This window comes from Amblyomma americanum, chromosome 1 (genome assembly GCF_052857255.1).
Source record: "Amblyomma americanum isolate KBUSLIRL-KWMA chromosome 1, ASM5285725v1, whole genome shotgun sequence".
Taxonomy (NCBI): Eukaryota; Metazoa; Arthropoda; class Arachnida; order Ixodida; family Ixodidae; genus Amblyomma; species Amblyomma americanum.
In genome coordinates this window covers 407,220,944-407,246,065 of record NC_135497.1, presented here as the reverse complement: position 1 = coordinate 407,246,065, position 25,122 = coordinate 407,220,944, and the positions used below count along the sequence as shown (strand labels likewise).

General features: G+C 46.2%; 1 protein-coding gene across 6 annotated transcripts in view; it reads right to left on the bottom strand.

The window, feature by feature from the left end:
* Nucleotides 1–10,219: 10,219 nt before the first annotated feature.
* LOC144115764 (uncharacterized) overlaps nucleotides 10,220–25,122 on the bottom strand; it is a 52,144-nt gene continuing 37,241 nt past the window's right edge. For 4 of the 6 annotated variants that reach the window (XM_077650267.1, XM_077650266.1, XM_077650264.1 and 1 more), the window contains exons 9-12: nucleotides 22,200–22,269; nucleotides 14,618–14,788; nucleotides 11,577–11,755; nucleotides 10,220–10,330 (exon numbers count right to left, since the gene is read on the bottom strand). In XM_077650267.1, coding sequence (XP_077506393.1) covers nucleotides 10,283–10,330; nucleotides 11,577–11,755; nucleotides 14,618–14,788; nucleotides 22,200–22,269 — 468 coding nt within the window. In that variant the 3' untranslated portion in view covers nucleotides 10,220–10,282. Of the gene's footprint in view, nucleotides 10,331–11,576; nucleotides 11,756–14,617; nucleotides 14,800–22,199; nucleotides 22,270–25,122 lie in introns of those variants that run through there. The other 2 variants (XM_077650265.1, XM_077650269.1) reach the window with 2 other exon arrangements.

Genomic DNA, 25,122 nt, shown 5'->3' with positions numbered 1-25,122 from the left:
CGTACAAAACTCATCGCACAAACGGTTAGTTAAACTCACGACCGGCTTTATTAGTGGTTCAACTGGACTGTTGTCAAAAGTCTCCCGCCTATTTTCGGAAGCACGCAAAAGCTGGTAATGCGTGTTTTACATGACCATGAGTTACGTTGGGCTGGGTTGACAAAAAATATAAAAATACGCTCAGCGCTTGCTCTTTTCCGTAGACCCGCACAGAGCTTTTGAGCAGAACTTACGATAAAACAGATGAGTCTTTCCCTCCGGGCCTTTGGGTTCACTGGCGGGCAAGCGGGCTCCGTGCTAGTCCTGGGTTATCTGCTAACACAAAATATTCGGGCGCAAGGAAGTTGACAACGGAATGCTGAGTGTCAGATAACTGGCAATCACTCAGTATGTGCATGCCAAAAGATAGAAAGAACAAATTACGTGCAACACGATCGCACGCCCATCCCGCCGACCGGCCTTAGTGCTACTGAAAAGCAATGCTCGGCTCGGCTCTAACTGCAAAAAAATTGCCAGGCGTGACGTCTTCTCTTCAAACCGGATGCGACGTCATGGGTTGAAATAACGCTTTCGTTATTTCAACCTGGTTGTAGCAGTCACTGCCCAGTCGAGCTGACTGGCAGCCGGTCCGGCTGGAAGCCAGCCGGCACCACTGCAGTAGATGCCGATCGAGCCGAGGGCAACCGATTATTCTACCCGGAGTCGAGCCGAATGCATAGCCGAGCACCAAACTTCCCAGACTGCTCTGCCTGCTACACAAGTAGCTCCCGAGGCTCTCCACCCACACCAAAGGCCAGCCCGGAGGGTCCAGTGTTCACAGCACGAAGTCGCCGCAGAGCAGCAAGGTAAACGGGAGTGGGTATCGACCACGGGTCACTTTATTCGAAACTTACTGGTGAACGCCAGTTTAAATGATTTCCCACAGCATGTGCCGGTCGCAGCGAAGCTTGCTAGAGGCCAATAAACCCTACAGACGTGGCAGCTTTTGGGACATTATACCACCTTGTCCATACGGGTATGCGGCCTAATGTAACGATTCCATCCCAGTTCTATTCCCTTTTCACCTTTGTTACTGGATTAAGCCCTTCCTCTCACAGTGATCGGCGTTTCAGAGCTGACGGCACCTAACGAAAAAGGTCGTCCCTCTCTACCGGCCCAAGGCTTTGCGAAGTTTGTTGCCCCAGAGAAAAAAATAAAAGAATCCAAAATTGTGCATCCTTTAATCGCGAACCGGAAAAAGTCGCCATGTTCACAAAGGTGAGATGTTATTCCCTTAGATTTTGGTGCGCGAAATGGTCTTCTTTGCTCGAAAATTGTTGTGCGTAATCAGCCCCCTTTTTTATGACTGGGACGCACGTACCTAAGCTTGCCGGGCGCTGAGAAGTACCGTCTTTGCCAAAAGTGATCAGGCAATAGCGGTTTGTTTTTTAGCCGCGTCGCGAAACAGTTATGTCAGCCCTTGTGCTCTGAATCTGCGTAAAGTAAGGCGAACCGTTGTCCTCACGTTATGACGCCTTTCGGTCTTTAGGGGTGCCGTAAAGGCTCCGTTGTACGGTTGAGAGGCAAAAACCTATTGCTCGTCTACACTTTTGGCAAAGGGGATACGTAGTTGTTGACTTGTCGCGGTTCTGCATCACGTACGCCGTCAGAAGTACGCGATATAATGCGTGCACACTTTCATTAACTGAAGTCAAGAAGTTGCCCCCACCTGCACCACAGAAATGTCCTGGTAAAAGGCACCAATAAAAATGTACACAGATGGAATAGGTGTCTCAGGTATCATGCGGTACAAGTTTTTTGAAGGGTTAAGAAGTATTTTGCCGACACCTTGCACAGGTTTAAAAGTATAAAGAATTACTCTAAAGTACGAAGAATTAGTTCAATTTCACAAAGTAAATGCGCAAGTACTGCTGCAGATCCTCCGTCTAAACCGTGCTCCACGCGCGCAGTGGCATGCAGGCACGCGCCCCACCTTGCTCCAAATCGCGCAACTGCGCGCGTGCAGCAGGCATGCGTTAATCCGCTATATACATACGTCTACGCTAACACGTCTCCTCTGTGCTAAAGCTATCTAAGATTGATATTCTTTTCACCTTAAAGCCCCACCACTTGTACAGAAGGCTTATCGTGCTGTAGTCTATATTTAAACTCTCAAAACAAACGTATGCGCGAAAAAAAAACTGCCTTCATCCTGGTACACCGCGATGGGATGGCAGCGCCATTACAGAAGGATTCTCACTGTGCCTGCCGAGTGGTCTTGCTGCGACTCTGCAGTCTCCACGTCGTCCTCATCCCAACAAGGAAGACGCTGAGCACTCGTAACGGCCGCGAAAATGCCGGTGGCGCCTTCCGCCCTTGAGTGATAAACACCACGCCGTTTGATATGGCGCGCTGTTTCTAATTCTCGATACGGTATCCGTTACAGCACTTCTCTTTGCGCTGTGTAGTGTTGCGGCGAAATCACTGGTCCAGCAAAGAAGCAGCGCAATTATTTCTTGACGGAGACGCTTATTTCTGTGACAATGTGACCTCACATCACGAGGGGGAGCGGACGCCGGCGTCGAGGAGAGTGGACGCATCCTATGTGCGCTCCGCAAATTTTCGATGTTTTCGTCGGTTTTGTCGTTTGTGCTCGCAAACCACTGAGCTATTTCAACGCCGGAAGTCTTCGCGACCACCGGGATACCACTCTTTCGGCAAGTGCAGCCCTCTTTTGCAATTTCTACAGACTTTTGGACTCACGCCACCCGGCCAGGCTGCTAAGCCTAACCTGGTGAGCGGCTCTTCGAGCCGCCCGCCGAGCGGACGCACAGGCTGGCTTGTCGCGGTGTAACTCAGCTGCGCCATGTCTCGCATGGAAGTAACTGTGGAAGGAGAGAGTATCCAGCCTGGAGAGCTCCACTCTCAAGTAGGTTGGTTTAAGGTTAATTATTCCAAAGTCAAGGCCCTCTCGAAGACAGGGGAGGGAGAGCAAGCTGGCGACCCGACCCGAGATGGGAGGCAAGACAAAGCTTCAGCGCACATAATGGCGATAAAGAGAGAGGGAAGGAAGCTGGCGAGGCAATCTGTTGGCACGCAGCAGACGCGCCTCTCCCCCGACCTTCATAAAATAGTGCTCAGACCGAAAGGGGGTCTCAAACTGATCATGGAACGCACTGACGCAACAGTGGCGGACGCGGTGAAGATAGCGGCAGGTTTTAAACCGGCGGAAGTTAAGGAAGATATCGTGCTCGTCAACCACAAGCAAAACTCGATTCTCATAGGCCCCCTCATAGATTCTCATAGGTTTGCTGTCTCTCTTACATTTTCATTGTCGGGTGATTGATGCTAGATGCATGCGCTGAGCATGCCCTGTTAGCCTTGCCGGGCAACGTATTTTCACCAATAAAAAAAAGCGCAGTTAACAGTCCAGTCGTCGTGTCTGTGCATTATTTCCTCATCCTTCGTCAACTCGACCGGCTCTGCTCTTAAATTTATATATGTTCTGTTGGAGCATAATCACAGTGTAGCAGCCCATTGAGTATGCCTTACGCGACACTAAAATGCCATGCTGTTAAATGAGTTGTCATTTTAGAAAAAAACATTGCTGAGCGGTAGACATTAAATATGGAATAAACTAGCCTTTTACGCTCGTGTCGTTCCAGACCTTCGCGGTTATTTTCAAGGGCTGTATTTGTAAGCTGTCTATTTTCCGTTGTTCGTCTCGCGTCCGTATGGTCCGGTGTCTTTGGTCACTCAGATATACCCGTAGCTTTGAAGCGTCTGTGGAAAGCGACACGGCCATTGGGCGGTTGGCGACCGGACCGAACCATTGGCTGGCATTGACTGCGATATGCGACCACTGGTGAGGTGTATCGCAGCGCTCCGTCAACAGCAGGCGGCAGGACGTGCCCGCTGGCTGCCATTGGTTCTGATATGCATGCAGCCAACGGTGAGGTTTGGTCGCCTTCTACCCAATGCCGGGGTCGCTTTCCTCAGACGCTCGGAAGACGCGGGTATATGAGTGACCAATAACAGAGGACGAGAGACGGATGCGAAATGGACATTTTAGAATGGACAGCTTATACAATACTGCCCCTGAGGCTGAAACGCGGGCGCGGAATGCTTGGCCGTTTTGGCTTTCATGGCTGCGCAGGAGAGGCGGGCTACCGGTACGTTCCACGTAGCATCTACCTCCGTGTGCGCTAACGACTGATTTGACAGCCGCAATCGGCACGCAACCCCTGCCTAAGCGATTGCTGGACGAGGAAAAACAGTCGCCCGCAAGCACTAGGGAGTCGGAACTAATCGTCTTCGGCGGGCCAGAAACCAATGCGCGCAACAAGCGAGAACGGAGAGCGGTAGCTCCCTAGGAAATGATATGCGACGCACAAGCTTGACTGAGGCACAACGTAAAGCAGACGGACAGAATGTTGCTGACACGAGAACCACCACAAGAAATCTCCAACCGCTGAATTTCGTCTTTGGAAAGTACCTTCGCAGTGTTCATTGTCTAGACTTGGTGGCACCGTTCAGCTCCATGAGCCTACGGCTCCACGAGTCGCAAATATTGGTATGCTGGAGGCTGTGTTCGGGCAGCGTGATTGTGTGTATGCAGCGTAACGTGTAAGCTGAGCGTGCATCGCTTCGACTGTCACTTTTGTTCCTTTGCAGAGTATAGACAAGGAACCGGGAGTTTCTATTGCTATCATGCTGCATCAGTTATCTTCATCACTGGGGCAGCCCAGGTAGCCAAACCATTAACTCCTAGCTCGAAGAGACCTTCAAGCACTCGTGTATAACTGCAATGCAAAAGTACCCGAGGTCACACAAGAGAAACGATCCTCGGTTTAGACAGGAGGAGAGATATCCGTCCTTTTTTCTGTGATGAACCAGAATCCGAAAACATTCAAGAGCAGGGCTTCTCAAAACTTCCCAGTGCAGTTCGTGTGGAACAGCAGCGGTCGCCTAGTCCCCCATTAGGGTTCTTGTAGCAGTTCTGGTGGTCTAAAGATCTGAACAAGCAAGCCGAACAGTGATCTCTGTGTAAACAGTCAAGAAACTCAACAGCGCACATACAGACTTCAATGCCAAGGTAGGTGTATAGTGGTCTCCTCGATTTGTCTGCACTTTCCGCACTAGTTCACAAAAGTGCCGTGTCAGTGTAGTGCCAGTTCTTGCGGCGCGAGTGTAGCCCGACACTAGTGCTGTCGGTGCAGCGCCCAAATCGAGTGCAAAAGTGCAGAAACTTTCGTCTGCTGCGGCCATGTACGTGTTGGTGTTTGTCGCGTGTTTTCACATATGCGCGAGATTGTGCTAGCTGCATTGCACGCTGTGTATTTGCTCCAAGTGGCACATCTCGTGGAGCGGCTATGAACTTTGTTAATTCCAAAAGTGGTGAAGAATTTGACACCGTTCATTCCGTTGCGTTGTTTAAAGGGGCGCAGGCCGGTCGACCGTCACTGATTCAACGGGTACTTCGAAGAGGCAACAATTAATTAGACAGGTTATTCAGACTACCGCTCGAGACGATCTTTTACAGTCCATACGCGTGATTCAGGCTGCTTCCGTCCTATCGAAAAGTGACTACGGTTGTCCGCCAAGAGTTGCCTGATCTATATTTGAACTCAATCGCGTTCACTTTCGGCGGACGGTGACGGCGACGTGACTGTCAGAGGCTAAGTGGCAGGCGAAGGTGTGGGCTAATGGCGACCTCAAGCCCAGTCGCTGTCGTAAGCGGAGGTACTGATGTCGCAGCGAGCCACAAACGTTGCGATCGCCCACGTATTATAAAACATCTCACAATCTGCCTCTTATGGAAGCGCTCCGTCGTGCTACGTCTATAATAATAATTGCACACAAAAGAGAAATGGTGTAAGCAACGTGCGAGGCTGGACAGAAAGATGCGAACCCATACTCAGTACGTACTTCCGTACGTGCGCCATGCCAGCCAGCCGCTTACGCGCGTACACAGACACGCGCACACGCGCGCGCATACACACACGTATACGCACACTGTCATTTCAGCTGTTTGGTGAGGGCCCGGCGCAGATGCCGCGTCTGTCACGGGTACGCGGCCGTCTCAAACATGGTCTCAACGCCGCTCACAAATCAAGCGGCCGCGGAGCTGTCTGCTACGGAGCGCGCCAAGCACCTTGCGCTATACTTGCACGAGAAGAGAACTCGCCGGGAGGCTAGTGCAGCAGTGCAGAAGAACTCGTGCAGCACGAGGCCAAATCGAGTGCCGAAGTGCAGGTGGCACTAGCTGCACTGTCAAATCGAGTGCGAGAGTGCCGCACTTCCTGAACTGGTGCAGAAAGTGCAGCCAAATCGAGGAGACCTAAGGGCAGCAGGTTTCTGGCGCACACGCAGGCAGCTTTCTAAGGAGGCGATGGTTTAGCGTACGCACGCAATTTTCTGGAAATAGCGTATCGTCTTTGCAGGGCTTACGAAGGCAACATGGCGGCACCCTGCTTGCCCACTTCGGTTCTAAAATACCTCTTCATTGCGTTATTCGGCGCTCAACTGGCTTTAAATGGTTGCATTGGCTTCCGATTCTTGTTTTCTCACTCGGACACAATGCTATATGTGATAAGTTGTCGGTAATTTTGAGATAGCAGTCTATTTTCAAGCCTGTAAGCCTAACAACAGACTGTTTATGCTGTCGTCATGGCAACGGTCGTTTGTGCCATGTTTGTATGGCTATTTATTCAGAAGTTTCGGTTTCGCACATGTGTGAGAACTGAAACTGAAGAGCAGTACAGCGAGAGGGAAGTTCTAAAGCCCCTAGATACGCTTTGCTTTTTTTAGAAAAGCTCATGAAGGGACTTTAGGAAGTTCTTTTCTGACGTGCGGTGGCACTAGGTGCTTACTCAAACGTGGCTGAACTTGGGTTTTGTTTGGCCACTGAGTGCCTGTTGCGGAACGGTCCGCAAACGCTCATCTAAAAGCGTCGTTCACGGCTTGGATTTAGCGTGCGCAACCGTCTTGCGTGTTGCGTACGCAAATGTTATGCTAAAACTGTCTATTGCTTCCAAAATTACGGTCGTGATCGCTTCTGTATCGAGTTTCAAATGTAGTACTTGCCCATAAGATGGCACGGTCAAAAAAAGGGATATGGCAAATGGAGCATAAAGAGAACATTAAAAAATAATCGCTTCACTAGCAAGATGGGCAGTGATAAACCGGCACGATGAAGCGCAAGCTTCACGAAACCTGGTGAGAGGATCAGTGGTGAATCCTTTGATGTAGACGGCTCAAGTACGACTGGCTACAGTCTGATCAACTTCGCCATTCTCCGCAGCTTGTTGCAAGACGTCGCTTGAATAAATAGCGCAAGGGAGGAATAACTTTGAAAGAAGCTATTGACAGGTGAGGCAGTTTGGCATCCTCTATAATTGTCACCTACAGCGAAAGCGATGCTCTAAATGCGCTCCAGACGTCCAGGCGTACTGCTGGACGCCTTTGAGGTAAATTAAAAGCTAGTTTATGCACTTCGTATTTGGGGAAAAAGGGTGGCATCTGGCCGCACCATATGTGTTTTGTAATATTGCCCTCGACAGAATGGATGGAAAAAGAGCGTGTTGACTGGACAGAATTCTCTCTGCTGACAGCAAGGAAGACTGAATAAAAAGAAACACTAAGAAGGGTTTGACACGTGCAAAAAAGTCAGTAGTATGCAAACATAAAGCTTCATTTATCTCAAATTGCGTTTTTTATGAATTGTTCAGACCCAATGTACCTTTTCTCATGAAGCATTCATCCGATTCTAGTGAAACTTTGCACATCTGTACCACATCCAATCCTATATATTCTGAACTAAAAAATATCACCGATGATATGCGTAACACTGGCAAAAAGTTACACTGAAAGACACCCTGCTGTGGCTCTCTGCATGCAGAGATATTTTAGCAGCACGAACTTCAAACAGAATACGATATGTGTTTAGTTAAGATTTAGTGTATGGGTATTTATAATAACTTTACCGCATATCATCTCATTCCTCATTGTGGCTGCAAAGAAAAGGTACACTGAATAATTAAACACCTGAAATTTTGGGAGTGAGACTCAGGAAAGGTAAACCATCTAGACATAAACAAAGTGTTTCATTTCATTCTATACCCAAGGGCATCTTTTGTGAGCACATGCAATTTAATGCAAATATCTGCACTCATTTCTAAAATATTACGTTCAAACTAATATGTGCCATTTACCCTACCATACCTCCTTAAAGTGTGACCATCGGTCAGTAAACGTACTTCAACAAAAATTCTTTTCTATTAGCAGTAGGCATTTACTTCTGGGAAATTGCATAGTTCTACTCTTAATGGTCACGTTTTCTGGGCTACATTGTACAGGTGCTAACTTGGAGCGTGAAGGAGGAACAATCTGCCACATTTATTGTGAACAACTACACAATGGTGTTTGGGCAAAAACCAGTGGCCCTACTAGCTCGCAGAAATGCTCAGCACTATGTGCTAGAAACAGCAAAAAAAGGGCCCTGGACTGAAAAACTAAATAGTGGTGCCAGCACTGACACAACAAATTCATCAAACGTCTCAAGCAGGTATCAATACAGATGTTTCAAAGAATCTCAGGCCAAGAATTTGAAGAGGCAGCCCAAGATGGAAAGCAGCCAGCCTAATATGAAACCAGAACTTGCATGAAACCACTGAAATTAAGGAATTCTATGAGACTTTCAAAGGTTCTCTGTTGGTGTCAATAAAACACCATGCACAAAACATTTATAAAATTTCCCTGCTAAATTTGTCTGACAGGGAAAGGCAACCAAGAATAACATTTGTTTCCAGAACGTATACATACTCTAGCGTTTCTAGCATGCCATCCCCTCTAGTCATGAGAGACAGGCTAGATGCGATGTTTTAGATGCCATGATGGGGCACAAAAGAACCTTTAAAATCAGACAGGTTGGAGGAAATGCAGGAAAACGCAGAGCTAGGTACTTCAGGACCACCTAGGGTGCCGCTTAGAAGCAATCACCGTGGGCTCGAGGTTCGGAAGAGGAGGAGCCTTTAGGATGTGGTGGTAAAATCTTTATTGGATGCACTGGGGTGGTTTTTAGGGGAGAGTGGAGGGTTTCACTGCTACATTGCCTAGGTGGTAGTCATTATTCCGGGACACCATTGACGGTAGCTGCTGACCGTGCTCTTTGAAGCAGAGCCCTCTGGGACTCCAGGTCCAAGCAGAAGACAGCGTCACCTCCCAGCCCTCTCTCATTGGCTCATTTATTCTCTTAATCAGATTTTTCTGGCAAAGTCCATACCATATGATATGTATCTGTCCACTTCACAAAGCTTGCAGTACCCAGAAAAAGTCTGGTCAATGTGTTTTAAAATTGCGGGGCTTAGAAATGACAAAGTTCGCAGCTTTCTACAGTGCCGTTTTTCAGTTCTGTCCTTTATATAATGTACAGCATCAAGTATTTTCTCTGCAATGGTCTGTAAAACAATAGTAAACATGCATCACATTGTAGAATTTTCCCATACATGCCAATAATTTACAACTGAATGTCTCCTCCAACTCAGTTTGCATTTTGGGTTCAGCAGCTGAACCGCAACTACATGTCACAAGTAGGAATGCGGTCATGTGAAGCACAAGAAAACTGCAATGCAGTAACTGTCAGCCAACTTGCCATCTTCCAGTCTCCTACAGCAAGTTGATAAAAGAGGAGAGAAATTTAAAACTTCGAAGCAGTAGTTCTTGTATGCCCCAGTGATGACATCGCTGTTCTAAATAAAGCGAGCATTAAAATTTCATACCCACTGTGATGGTCTAGTGGCCCAAGGGCAGGGGACCGAATACTGGCGGCCGCATTTTGATGAAGGCAAAATGCAAAATGTGCTAATGGGCTGTGCGATTTCTGAGCACATTAATGAAGCCTAGGTGTTCGAAATTAATCTGGATCCCTCCACTATGGCTGTCATAGCTACATTTGCAGCTTCACCATACAACACCACACAATACCATACCATATCATACCAAGATTGGGTGTCCTTGCCTTTAATACCAATTATGACTATTTGGAAGATAAAATTAAGTGTAAGGCCATAGAATATGTTGACAGTTGTCTAGACGATCTAAAAACAATGGCCAGAAAGAATAACTACACCTGAAGGCCTTTGTTGCCGAAAATTCCACCCAGCCGCCTAAAAACGCTAAGGCACTAAAACACAGCCAATACTAGTAGCCACCCGTGCTGCAAAGAATAACAAGTACTCAGTTGTTGCCAACAGCTGTACTTTTATTTCAATAATTAATTTCGAATTCCGTCATGGTCAGCCTTTCATGCTCCATAAACATGGAACACGGGATCAGCAAACAGCTCCTCCCTCTGCAAAGAGAGGAAAAGGAAAAGAGGTCAAAACAACACCATGAAGGCAATATTATAGTATGCGTTTGCAATACAATCCTGGATGCATTGCAATGGACGATTTCTCTTTCCCTGCTGATTTCAGAGCACACGCCACTTTTGCAGCCAAAGCGCCACTCGAAATCGCAAAGCACTAGACCTAGAGCCATCGGCATAATTTTTCAAAACAACCAAAAGAGGGGCAAGACCCTCTGTACGGTCTTTGAATATGGCTACTTGGGCACCTGACATTTCACTCAGCAGCTAAGCAGTGCCAAGTCTGCTGCACTTTACAAATGAATTGTTTCGCAGTAAGGAAGTAATTACTCATTGGCATCCACCCAAGCACAGCCAAATGGCAAAGGGAGTAATTACTCCCTTATTACAAATTTAACCACCTTGGGGGATTCCCCTAAACATTTGACCAAGGATTGTTTGGCAGTTTTCATCTAATGTATATTACCACCCACAAGTTGACTCTGAATATCAGTCGGCCTCTACCTACTACATAGTTCACGCCAGCAGAAAAAGTTTACAAAAAGAACAGTGTATACAACTTTTGTCAAAAATGCACAGCGCACACTACTAGCTTCCTAGCCTTGCTCTGTGGCTAATGGTGCAACCCCAAAGCACCAGACCTCTTGAAAATGGGAGGAATTCTCGTCCTCACCCCTGCAAAACTTGGCCCTTTCATGGATGCTTGCACTACGGCAAAGACCTCTGGTTGTACATTTTTGACAAAGCCTGCAATACTGTTCACAATACACCATGTATAATTCATTGTCACACGACTATGCAATGGTTCGTCTCGATTTCTTAAGTCAGGGCCTCAGTAACATGTCACAACCTGAAGGTTTGCACCAAGAAATGGTGCAGTGTTCTGATAAAACCCATGTTTGTTTTTTCTCTAAACTAGCAAAGCCAAATATACGAAGTGTTCAAAGCTCGGCATTCTTACACCTGACTACCTCTCGATCTCTGCCAAAATGAAATGAGCAGCTTTTTGAGCCAAGCCCTGCTTAATACCAGGGCATCAATAAATTAAATATGTCAACCAAACGACTGACAAAATTTGGCCCGAGAAAACAGAAGGAATGCAGATCCTTGCATGCAATTAAAACCTAAACCAATAGGTACAGCAAGGCAGTGCATTTCATCATCCCAATTTCATTTCAACAGTGCAGCACTTGCATTACAAAGAAGACAAAGAAGTCCACATGCGACTTGCCAGAGCAGTGGTGCCGTGGATGGTCGAGCAGGTGGTCTCTTCCGAGCAATCCGTCACCGTACGCAAGCAATGCCTCGGAGCCAAGCGCACTACTGGACTAACCCGGGCCCGGGTCAGCAGATGGGGAGGAGATGGAAATTGCGGAGATGTGGTGGCCCTGTCCCACACCTCCGCTGGAGCTGGAAACACCAACAGCACCAGCAGTAGGTGAGGTGAGACCCATTATGTTCTGAAGGAGAATATCAGCGATAAGAATTTTCTCACTAAACTGCACTCTACAGCACAAAATTTATGGTGTTCCAAACACTTAATACTCCTTCATACACTTCACACCCCTTCACTATGCTGCGCAAACTACATTCTTCTTCTCATTCACTTGTGGCCCTTCTAGCAGGTGCTATGCCCAATGACAATCTTCTCACAGCCGCACCAAGCTGAAGCTTCCCAAGCATCGAGAATGTTCATATGAGGTGGATCAGCCCAGCTTTACAGCGTCCAGAATTCCCTCCCAGTTGGCCATGGGAAAAACTCAGCAAAATATGTGCACATAAATAATCTTCAGCCGCAAATACAAAAATGCATTTCTCATACTTGAACTTATGGATTTTGTTAATTTCTGATGCTAGGAATTTCATTTCAAAAGAAGATTTTTGCAGCCTGGTGGGTTGTGTCAATACAGTACACTCCCTTTAAGACCACCATTAAAATTTTTTCGCGTTCTCAAAAGTGCCCCAAACAAAATAAGAGAATGGCAATTGTGTCCGAATAAATAATTGCCTTGCAGCGAGAATATATTTGAAAATGGAACATTTATTGCCTCATGCATCAAGTGAGCTAGAGAGTGAGGGCAGAAGAAAATCTCATGCCATCCTACTTACAGTAGAATGTCGGTGATACGAACACAGTTGATAACAATTTCGCGATATGAATTCGCAAAATTTCCCGACCAGAGTGCATTGTGTTTGATGTGCGGATTTTGCGAACTCTCTCCCAATTGCCTCTACGGATGATATGAACGCGCGAGCCGTGATCACACCCTCGAGCATTAAGCGCTGCCCGCACATTGCCGACTTCGCGATCGCTAATCCCACGGTATGCACAGAGCACAGTGAGTGGCGGTGCATGGTCCACACACATCGCTGAAGTCGCGATCGTTAATCTCGTGGTACGCGCCGCGTGCATACAGTGAGTGGCGGTGCGCGGCCCGCAAAAATTGCGAAAGTAGCAATCGCTAATCGTGCGGTATGCACCGCGAGTAGTGAGCTGTGGCTGCAGAGCAGCGAATAAATGCCGTCGGCCATAAACAGACCGGTGTGAATGCATTTTTTGTGCTTATGCATACGAATTTTGTTTGTTTGGATACAAAATTTTGGATGATACGAATTTTTTTGCGACACCGTGAGATTCGTATCACCGAGATTTTACTGTATAAACAGCACTGGTCATTTTTTTTACTTTCTCTCATCTTTTTTAGCCTCTTCCGCCACAAGCGATGGTATTTGTGTTCAGAGCACTCTGAAGGTTCCCAGCTCACCAGCTGGGCACATACCTTCTGCAGCATGGCTGTTACCAACATTACGACCAGGTGCACCACGCGTATTTCTCAATGCCACAGGCAATGCATGTACAGTGCCCAAATCTGGTCGCCTCTGCGCCGCACTGAATGTGTGCTGCGGCAGCACATGCAGCTCGACCAAAAGGTCCCCTGCCTTCATCAAACCAGCATGAAAGCTTCTCCCAAGTCAACTTGTTCCCAAGAAAGAGCACTCTCCGCAGTTACGGGCAAAGGTGCATGGAATATCTTAAACGGAGACGCAGCTTTCAAATCCCAAAATTTGGATACAAAAATTAATTTGTTGAAAACTGTATCTCTTTATATGCCTAGTTTCTATGCTGTCTCGAACTTTCGCTGCTGAAATTGATCGGGAAGGACACTAAAAAAATTGTTTCGTTAACTGCGGTGGCTTTGCATTGCAAGGAACAATGGCCTTTTGCTCAGTTACTGTTTTCTGCCTAGATACTCACCTTGTGGAGCATATTTCTTCATGACAGTTTTGTCCATTTTGACCCCATTTGTTTTGTTGCACTCCTAGGACCATGGTGCAGACCAAGACATTCTTTGCTTTTCAAATTTGGGAATTTTAAACATCTTGTCTGAAATTTGCTTCACTCTAGATATATCTAAACGTACACTGCATCACAAAAATTCAAAATAAAAATTTCTGCTTAGCGAAGAATAATTCTAAGAATGTCTCGACCTGTAGCATGCTAGTAGGAACGAAGTGAATATTGAACCAGCATTCTGCCACATTTTCCTAACTCAGTAGTGTTTTCACAAGGCTTAGAGGAATAATTAAAAAGCAATTTTGGGGAGATATAACAGTGAAATTTTGTAAGAGTAGACATGAAATTATTTCTAAAGTGCCCAAAAATTTTCACGTATATATAACAATAAATAATAAAAAAAGAATGTGCATAGCCGCATCCCTCATTAAGGGCAGATTTCTCAGTTTTGTGGCATTGTTGGTTTAACATGTAGGAGAAACGAGAAGTAGAGAGGAGTAAAGTCATTCGTCATTCTACGGATTTGGGCACCCTCCGTGCACAGTGGTAGGAGTGTAGCGCCAACCAACGCTGTGCCATGCTGACACTCAGTTCGGCACTCCCAGGTGATGCCTTGGTGCAGGCGGCGCCATTCGCTAGAAGACGAAAATGAAGTGGAGCAGGGCGTATCAGGAGCACAAGCCGAGCATGTGCAGGTTCGTCCTAGAAACCTGCTTTGTTGCGACTCAAGTTTTGACGCTCCACTGCAACTCTACAATTTCCTGACAGGAGCTACTCTTTGTGCCGTACGTGAAGCTGAGCAATGAGCAGCCATGGCTGCGTCAATGAATGCTGCATTATACAATTGTGTTAACAAAAAAGGAAGCTTTTTCAACAATATACTGTTGCACAATTTAAGAGTTCAAAGACCAGATGCACTGAAAGCAGTATCCATACAGTCAAGGTCTCTGTCTTGACATCATTGCCAGAAGACCCACCGACTGCAGTGACTAGGAAGCGGACAGAGTTGTGGTAGAACTCTAGAAGATCCTGGTGGAACAGTTCCCGGTAGTTGGTGAAGTCCGGTGAGAACAAGTCTGGCACCACAGGCAAGCGGCTGCATTGACCACCACTTGAGGTGCTGATGTCAGCATTGCCAGTGGTGCCATCTGTCTCGCGACTGCCCATGGCCGTGAAGTTAGCGCCCAGCATGTAATGAGCACGGAAAGAATCGAGCATTGCTGTTATGAAAAGAGGGCTCTTGAAGATAGCAGCCAGCAGAGTGATAGCACAACAGGTTAGTTAAAGCACAATGCAAAACTTTCAAGTACAATAACGCTGTGTGTTTGTGTGCACATGCATGTGTGTGCAATGTCAGTTCACAGTGACCCCATAACACCCAGGTAATGAAAAATTGTAAAAACGTTATGAACTCACAGGCTTTTTATCCCAAGTGGTCTATTGGGAGACTTACCAAGAAAAAGATGGTAAATGCACAATTTTAAATGTCTAAGGGAATTAAACCTGTGCACCAAATAGGCAGGCACATACAATAAAATGAGAAAATTTGAAAGCTGCTCTGTCACCAGCCACTGCAGTATTAAGATAGAAATTTTGGAAGTTTTGATGTTAGGTTTAGGTTTCCAAACCATTTATTTTTCAGCAGACCTCATGCATGTCTAGCAGCAGGTATATTTCTTTGATAAGTATGTTTGAAAAGGCAGTTTCTTCAAATTAGCGACTCGATCATGTAGTTCTGCGAGCACAGCTGAAAATTATTCAGATTTTTACACCCTGTAGCATAGGTGCTAGGTCGAGGATTAGAGGTTTAAAAACACCAGGTGGTTGAAATCTTTACAGCAATTTTCACTATGGCGGCCTCCGCCTGTTTTTCGCTCCCTCACTCTTTCCACAGTACGGTCGAAGTGTGAAATGAGAAGTGAGACAGTTACTACACAGTTCCTCTCCACAAAACCTATTCTCAGTGCAAAAAAATGCATTTATCCAGGAAACTAATAAATGAACAAAAAATTCATACTCCTGGCCACAATGGCTGAACTTATGACACTGAGGATATTATGAAACTGCACTTGCTAAGCACTATTCACCATGGCAATCAAGTGCAAAATTATTTTGGAGGTGTGGTTTTCGCGGTCCTCCTGGAGCTCCCCATTACCAATTTGGTGTCTGCTCACACCCCTTACTGCCAGCTCCACTCCATATACACTGCCTTGCCACCATCATGGAAAAAAACGTACATATAGCTAGCTGGTAAACTGGACGCAGTGTCAGTTTAGTGCCACAAGATATTGCCACAAATCTTTATTGTTCACGCTCAAAAGTGCCGACACTCGGCTTTGCCATTTGTTTGTGAGGCAAGATGTAACCAGACTTATCTCGAATGATCGCACCAACACACAATTGCTTCCACATTGTCCCAGTTTGTTGCAGTTGCTTTGGTGCCTTATCTCAATTGTTCCTTGCAAGCTTTAAACTGAGCAAAGTGGAGAGCAGGACGCACTGTGTCCGCTGACTATGGAGCACACTTGCCACAGCTGTTGCCGAGCTGCTCAGTTCTTTGCAAGTGCATGTCCACCCACTTTGTTTGTGAGGCAAGATGTAACCAGACTTATCTTGAATGATCGCACCAACACACAATTGCTTCCACATTGTCCCAGTTTGTTGCAGTTGCTTTGGCGCCTTATCTCAATTGTTCCTTGCAAGCTTTAAACTGAGCAAAGTGGAGAGCAGGACGCACTGTGTCGGCTGACCATGGAGCACACTTGCCACAGCTGTTGCCGAGCTGCTCAGTTCTTTGCAAGTGCAAGTCCACCCACTAAAGAGAGAGTTTTATGTCACTTTGCTCACTCATTGTACATGGCATTGTCACCACTAAGCGACATCTAGTGAATGTTCTGGGCAATACTACATGCACCAGGCACCTCCCTCAAGCCGCGATGCCAGCCCTGTTTCTCACCAGAAGACCTGTCACCAGCCCATCAAGGCAACAGGCATCTGCAGGGATCCTAGCGGAGAGCACCCGAAAGTGAAAAGCTGCCTCAGCATCTACATTGAGCCCGCCACCAATGTCGACCCTGACCGTCCTGCATCAGCCACGGACGCCGCCAACATTCAGTGGCACCCCAGGCAAGGACCCCGAGCCGAGGAATGGTTGGAACAATGCAAGCGCATGGGATCCTTCAACAATTGGGAGGATGTGACGAAAATCAGACAATTCTTCTCATTGGAGGGCTGAGCATGTGCATGGTATAACCACGAGTCTTTCCCAAAGACATGGGAGCAATTTAAGAAGGAGCTTTGTTAAAGGCATTCACGAGCGTCGAACGACTTCGACCTCAAGTCCAATGACCAGCTTCCCAACGATTTCACCCTTTGTTATGTTGAAGAAATGAAGCACCTCTTTTGCTACACCAACCCCAAGATGACCAAGGAAGAGAAAGTGAAGTGTCTAATTTGCGGCGTCAAGGGCCAACTCCTTGCCGGCCTCATACAACATCTGCTGAAAACAGTCGCAGAATTCACCAAAGAAGCCTCCATGATCGAGAAGACCTTCAACACCCGGACTCGGCAGTACAACCACCCACCTCAAGCCAGTGCAATTCACCTGGACACAACCACCACCACCATAACCAGTAATAGCTTGCGAGAAGTTATCCGCGAAATCATCCGCAAGGAACTGAGACAACTGCTGCCATCTTCCTCACAGCCTGAAGTAGCGACTCTCGCATTTCCGTCTCGAGCATTTCCTTCGACTGTGACTGCAAAGAGGTGCCCTGATCACTGTCTTGTATGTTTTTGTGCATTTGGCAATTGCAACAAGTGCTTAATTATGGACTAATATGGGCAAGAAGTGCTTTGTACATGGCTGATATAGTGGCTACACATCCTGCAAGGAGCAGGTATCGCTTTTCAGCGCTCCGAAAGACAAAGCTTGCTTAGAAGTGTGGTGAAGGGCCATCTGTGCAGTGACAGTGTTGTCCAATCCACTGCCCATGTATGCGAAAAGAATTTTGACACCGGTTACGTCAGCAAGTAGTGGTCTGCAGTGCACGATGATATCATGTTGGCCAGCACAACTCGTGATTCTTGCATCGGATGCAGTTCCAACGATCTTACCGAACGGTCCCAGCTAACTGTCAAAGCCCGTGAAGAGGAAGAAAAGACCCGAGAGCAGGGAACCAAAGGGTGCCCCTGAGAAAAAGATGAGTGTCAGAAGGTGAAGCCTGCTAGATGATAGCGTGCAAGGCATGCATGAAACCGATTCAACGCCTGCTATCATTTGTGACCAGGACACTGAACGTGCTGGCTCGCCATGCCCTGGCTCTTCGTACGGCAGGAGCCACAGTGAGCACAGAGAAATGAACTTCATGAATGTCAATGTTCGCGATGCTGATGCTGCTTTATGCCATGGAAGTGATAGCGAAAGCGACGGTTTTGAACGTCTTTTCCAAAATCCATGCCTTTCACAGCTACTGTCCAAATATTGGTCGTGGAACAGGGTTGACCTGGGAGAGCAGACGACACTTGTATTTCATCTAACGCAAGCAAAATCAACTGCACCTGACCAGCCAAGCAGGCTTGTTCATGTTCTCATCTAGTTCGAGGCCTTCATGAATTCGAAAGGAGTTATAATGAGGAAAATCATTACTTTGGAAGCACTCGGTCTTGCTCATGAACTGTCACTTAAAGATATGCAATATGCTGAATGCAAAGAGGTGAGTGCATACCCTGACGTGCGCCCGCACAACTCAGTGATGTTCACAGGAACTGGCATCACAAGTAATGCTTTTGTGCGCATCGAAAGCAGCCAAGCAACGTGCAGTCGTTGCGTGTAATTGGAGTAGACACTTCAAATTCATCAAAAAAGGGTTCTTGCAAGGAGAGAGCGGCACAGACCGTATAAGCGAATCCGGGTTTCAGGCCCTGAGAAAATACCTGCCATGATGACTGCAAGTTATTCAGCGTGTCCAAAAGCAGAAAGAACAAGTAAAAAAAGGATCAACATAAAGTCAGAGAACTGGAGGGTGTAGGTGGGAGACTCGACCAGATCAACTTGCCAGAAATCTTGTGAACTCTCATTAAGCAGTGCATGTCAGCTACAAAAACTACAACTAAAAAGAACCGGTGTTGTGCTGAGTCCTGATTTCTGATTTCTCTTGTGCCTTCATATCTGTAGCCCTTGAATATACATGTTGCTGAGGGAAAAGGAGGTGCTCCCTCTTCCATGTGCATCAGCCAACAGAAGATACTTGAGCATGGTGAAGAGAAAATGCGGATTTGACCACCATTTATTTAAAGCATTCAAAAAAACATGGCCACTACAGATGCTTTTCGGCGGCACAGAATTGTAGTATTCGACAAGATTTAGGTTCGCAAAGAGATGGCAGTCCAGTTAAAAGCAATTTCGTATTCATGTTTTGTAGACTACGATTAGGAAGCCCCATTAAGAAAATAATTGGCCGACCATAGGCTGGTGTTCATGTTTGGCTAATTCGGACACGAACTTTCACAACCAATCGCCGTTTTCACTAGCAAATGTCTGATCCGAGGAACCATCCTTGGCCAGCTAATAATGAAGGCATTAGTCTATTTGGAGGATGCACGCGTCTTTGTAGACTCGATTACGTGTGACAACGCTGTGAGGAACTGCCGCATGTGGGAACAGTGCAATATTAGCGATGATCTTCAAACTACCCGGAACTCCATTGCGCACTCCCTTGATGAAAACCTGAACGTGTTAGTCTTCTCAGATGCTAAAATCTAGTGAGATATGTTCAAAATAGCCTGCTGGCACAGAAATTCTGAATATCAGCGGTGAAACGAATATTGTGGACCCATTATAACAAGTTTCATATGGCAGACACCAAGGGCCCAGGGTGTCTAAGAGTATGCCCCAAGCTTTATCTCAACACAAAAACTGCCGAGATGAGATGATGCAACCAGACTATTCAGCAGGAGTGTTGAGGATGAGGACGAGGAACTTGAAAATGTTAAAAGGGACAACGGAATTCACGCGTGTTTAGCGACCTCTTTGACGCACCCAACTGAAATTTTCCACTGGAAGGGATAAAATCAGGAAACTGTTACAGTGACACCCTGCATTCATTTTTAAGGTGGCTAGACATATGGAAAAGGGAAGTGCCTTCAGGGCAAGTTTTTGAAGGACACCTCCAAACCTTCCCATGTTTGGGAACTGAAGTGCGATATGATAGTAGCGAACAGTGGGTTTTGTCGCTTTCTGAACTGAAGACTTTTTTCAGCTCAAATCTGGTCAAAGAGACCAAGCTGCAAGAGCTTAAATAAAGTGACTCATTTGTTGAAACCGAAACTTAATGTGAAAAGGTTCTCGATCATGACAACACTAAGTCAGAAGAGATGGATTGCATAATTTATTATGCGACAGGATACCTTTGCCACCAGCTGCTTAAATTAACACCGTGTGAAGAATGTCGACGGGGAGAGCGTGTAAGCAGTTTTCCGAGAACATGCTGCGAAGCCTGATTACAATGAAGCCTGATTACAATCTCACGATTGACAAAAAGTTATATAAGCATGCATTGCATCAAAGTTATGGCAGCGCATCTTCCAAACCATTATGTTGCAATTAGGATGCGGCAGTTCAGTAAACAAAGAAGATCGAACAGCTGCAACTTGCTCAAGTTGAGAAAGCTAGCGAAGCTCAAGTAGGCCAACATGCTGTTCTGGCATCTGAGGAGTCAAATATAAAGGCAATCTTGGTGCAAATGGACCACCGTCAACTGACAGAATGAGGGCGCATCTTTTGTGAATTCTACGAGGCTTCAAATGTCTGGCGGCGCAAGATAACATGAAACTTAACAGCTGCGCAGCAACTTTGATAGAACCGAAGGCTTGTGCTCGCTGGCAGTTTATATGGCCCATGCTTACTGCCACAGTGTATAAGTGCGTCAGCCAAAGGGAACAAAGACATGCAGTGCTGTTTGTGTTTCTGTGTTGTAGTTCTGGCTTTTCAGCATTTCAATTTTTGTTTTCGGCTTTCAAGCAGGCAGATGCCGGTTTCCTTAAACGATACTAGCGACTTATTTATAATGCTTGAGATTACGTTTCTCACAATAAAAAGAAAAATTGACTACAAAGTTTTCTTTGGTCATTATATCCCATATATCATTCAGAAATAGACTATAGCATTGTTCAAATTGTGCCGTAATGCGGGACGCCTGACAGGCTTGAGCAAAGCACAGCTTGCACATGTTTGCAGTTGTGGGGGCGCATCTGCTCTCGTACTTCTTCGACTGCTTTTACATGCCACTTACTTGAGTGTTTTCAATAAATACCACTATCATGCATGTTTCTAGTAAACTTCAAATTTGCAGTCTAATGCAGCCAAATGCCTAGAAGACAGCTGCTAGCGCTGTGAATTAAGCGGTCACTTATGCGAGACATAAAGGAACATCCCTCCAATTAAGAAGAGCCGTTTCAAGCAGGCGAACATCATATATGCATCGAAATCAAGACCCTGTGCCAAGTGCGCCCATAAAAACGCCAGCAAGACGAGCAACCAAAACGGCCCCCAGCACTGGTGCTCCCTCTTACTGCTGCGTCATGCATAAAAGTAACACTAAATGAAACTGCCTTGCTCACTTCTTCCACCATGCTGCTGGCTTTGCACAAGTATCGCTCCGAGTTTAATGCTTTTAACTGCACACATGCTGTCATGCTATCACATATATTAGTGGGGGCAGGGAAAAAGAAAGAAAAATGATGTTGCCCAGCCCACACCGCCTAAGGCACAACGGGCTAATCATGCTATCACATGGGGAACTACATACCGTAAGTCTGGGATGGGTGCAAGGGGAAGGGGGGTATACATAGACTTACTTTTGGAGTCAATCTTTTGGCCAGCGAGAAGCGCGAGTAGAGGAGTTGAATATACACAACATATCATGTACATTATGAGTTATGACCTTTGTAGAATTTGTAGGACAGTTTTGCGAAGTTTCCATGTAATTTGCACACCCCCTATCTCAAGCCTTAATTTTAGAAAAAAAAGTGCACAAATTACTCCAGTAAATACAGTAGCTTGTTTGTGATTAGAGCTTAGCTGTCAGTTGGCACAGGCCCATTTGAACTTCTCTAAATGACCCTTTAACTAAAATACTGCTTAATTCACAGGGTAAATCACTTTAAACACTCTTCTCTTCAGAGGACTGATACAGAGTTGAACACTAAGTAATGATGTTGCGATGTAGGCATATCATATGATGAACACTTTAATTGGCTATTGTTAATTAGCGTCCTGTGGTGTTCCCATTGCCGATTCTTTTTTTAATGGAAGTTTTTTGTGTCACCTGAATTTTTGTATTTTTGGCACAGCTGTGTTCCGACCTGCTATGAACAAGTAACACGATTGCTGTGACTGAAGAAAAATAAATTTTCAGTCTCCTTTTAATTTAGGTTACAGGGATTCGATATTGCAGCTGCACCAAGCATCTTTTTTCATGGCTTTAGTCATGCCATTGTTTATAGTCATTAGTGAAATCAGTGGATGAAGTAGCGGTACACTGTATGACCCTGACTTACCCTGGCGATGCATTTGGAGTGGACTGCAGCGCCCTGTAGTTACTGCTAGCCTTGTATGTCCTGGATCCATCTGCATAACAAACAGCAACGCTGGTCACGCCATCTTCTCTTCACTCCGGGGCCAGTCAAACAAAACACCACAAGACACACTCAGCGGCAAGTAATGATGTGTTGGAATAGTTTGAGCAGCACGAGAAATCCCGCCATGGTAACCGCTCAAGTGATGCTATTTTCAGTTTTTCACAGAACAGCCTTCAGTGAGGCACTGAAGGAATTCTAGCCGTTTCCTTTAAGGGAATCCTAAATGAGCCCCTGAATTTTTGAGCTATGACCCAGCAACAAGATTGCTGTGACTGAAGAAAGACAAATTTTCAGGCTACTTTAGTTTCGGTTACTGGGATTCGATATTGCAGCGGCACCAAGAATATTTGTTCACGGCTTTAGGCACGCCATCACTTACGAGTGATTAGCGAAATCAGTGTAAAAATGCAGTTTTTGAACTATGGATGTCAAATGTTGCCTGATGAATGCACTTCTGAAACCAGCGCACCATGTAGTATCATGATGACAAGTTATTTACTCAGAAATCATGAATTTTCCAGAGACTGACAATTTTTTTGTGCTTCACAACATAGCTTTCCGCAAGGGCTTTTCTTGCGAAACATAGCTCATACATTTAGTGCATGATCTACAAGCTAATCTTGATTGTAACATTCAAAGTGATGCCATTTTTTATTATTCTGTAACAGCCTTTCACACCGTACCTCATCTACATTTGCTCCTAAAGCCAGAGCAGCTAAATTTACATCTTTGCATGAATCGATGATTTTCTAACTGGTCCCAGTTTTTTTTTTAACAGCCAAATTTCTACCTCACTCGCTTTAACAGGCATCTGACAAAGCTCTGTCTTTTTTCCACTGCTGCTGTTAAAGATTTACCATTGCATAGCAAACATGTAAGGTTTGCATGTTTGCACTGCCGGCTTATCTATTGCACAATAACACATCCCCTCAAGCAGCTATTCAAAAATGATCTTAATCAATTTCAGCAGTGGTGTGACCAATGCCTCATATAACTAAAAACTAATAAATGCAAACCTGCCTTCTTTCTCAGTCACCAACAGCCCCTCCTGTTTGTCTACATGGTCATCACCTCCACAGGTGAACTTGTACAACCTTATGCTAAATACCTTGGCAAAACCTTAAGCAGTGATCTTTCTGGGTTTAATCTGTGGCAATGTGTTTGAGTGCTCGCCTCGGCTTCGGTGGGCCGGGGGCTCGATATCCGTGGCCGCCGGTTCACCCGGCACCTCCACCAATAATGTAACATGAAGGCGTCTAACACAAACACGGAATATACTTACAGAGGGAAAGCACACAGTGCGGCACAGCCAAGCAACCGGGGAAGCTGGGCTCAGCACTACCAACGCGCTTTGTTATCTTCACGTTGCACACCCGAGCGGAGCATGTGGTTCACGTCTATGGCCGTAACAATACCACTAACGTCATATTATTTGAAAACAAATATGCACCGCAGCAAGTAAAATTACTAGCATATACACCACTCATCAGGTTTAGACTAGAATACGCACATCCATGCCAAATAAAACTTAACTAACATACCTAAAGCTTAACAAAATCATGCCGTAAGATTCATTCACTCCAATTACTCTTAATACCAGCCTAACAGCAATAAAATTTCAGTCCGAACTTTTGAACCTTGGCACTGATTGCCACATCTCTAGCCTTTGCTTTCATTATAAGGCATTTCACAGCTCGCTCAATCAACTTCCATACATAACCCCACCTTGATGTACAGTCTTTGCCAAAAGTAACCGAGCAGCCGCGACGGCCACTGCAGTGGGCTCTCAGCCTATTAAATATTCTGAGACAGTGACGTGCCCCCAAGGTGTCTTCACGGCACAACATTGCAAGCCACCCACTGTGTCTGAGGGAAGGACGCCTCGGCCGCTTCCAAGAACAGTTGGGAAGCGCCCATTAGTCCCTCCTCCGAGGAAGAACGGTGCGGATGTGTGACAACTATTTATGTGTGTGAGGGCTGGTTGTGCGAAGGGACAATCGCGTTGCCAAGGTCAGCAAAGCCAGACACCCAGCGACCCCGGAGAAGCGAGGCTCTCATTTCGACACTCTCCGGCCTGTGTTTCTTTTCTCTTTATGTAGTGGCAAATAAATCCTAGTTCGTTGTTTTCAAAGACATCGTTCTCCCGTACGTCACTGAAAAACGAACACAGCCAAGCGGCGACGCTGCTGGTCCCCGGCACTGGCCACTGCTGCCCGGCTACGAGCGTAAGCTGGGTGACTTAAGCCTGCGTTCTTGCCCTCCTTCCTTGGATTATAAGAAGTGAGCAGGTAGCATGTGCGGCGAGCAATTTCACGCCTCCGAAGTGCTGTCATACTGAGCACGAGCGCAGGCTTACGTCAGCCAATTTACACTCGCAGCCAGGAAGCAGCGGCCAGCGTGAAGATAGCTGGGTCATCGCTCGGCTGCTTACGCAGCTGCTCGGTCACTTTTGGCAAATGCAGTACATCCTATTGCATTGTGCATCCTTTTCATATTGCTTGACCACTTCTTGGAACCGCTGTATTGCTGGCTGATTTTATCCCTCGAACAACTGTTGACTTAAATGGCCTTCCTCACGTCATTGCTGCCGTCACCAGGCCATTGACATATGTGACGACGACTAATCATACTGAAACATTGCAATCATCACAGACATGGAATCATACCCTTTACACCTCGAAAGGGGTGTTTATAAAATGGATCGAAACAAAGCATGTCCACGCAAGCTGTCCAACCTCCTAGAATGGACTTCAGATACTGGTAGAGAATGCATGCCTTCGCGCATGCTATGCACCGCTCTTTTCATATCACTCAAAGTGGTGGTGCCTGGCCGGAGCACAAC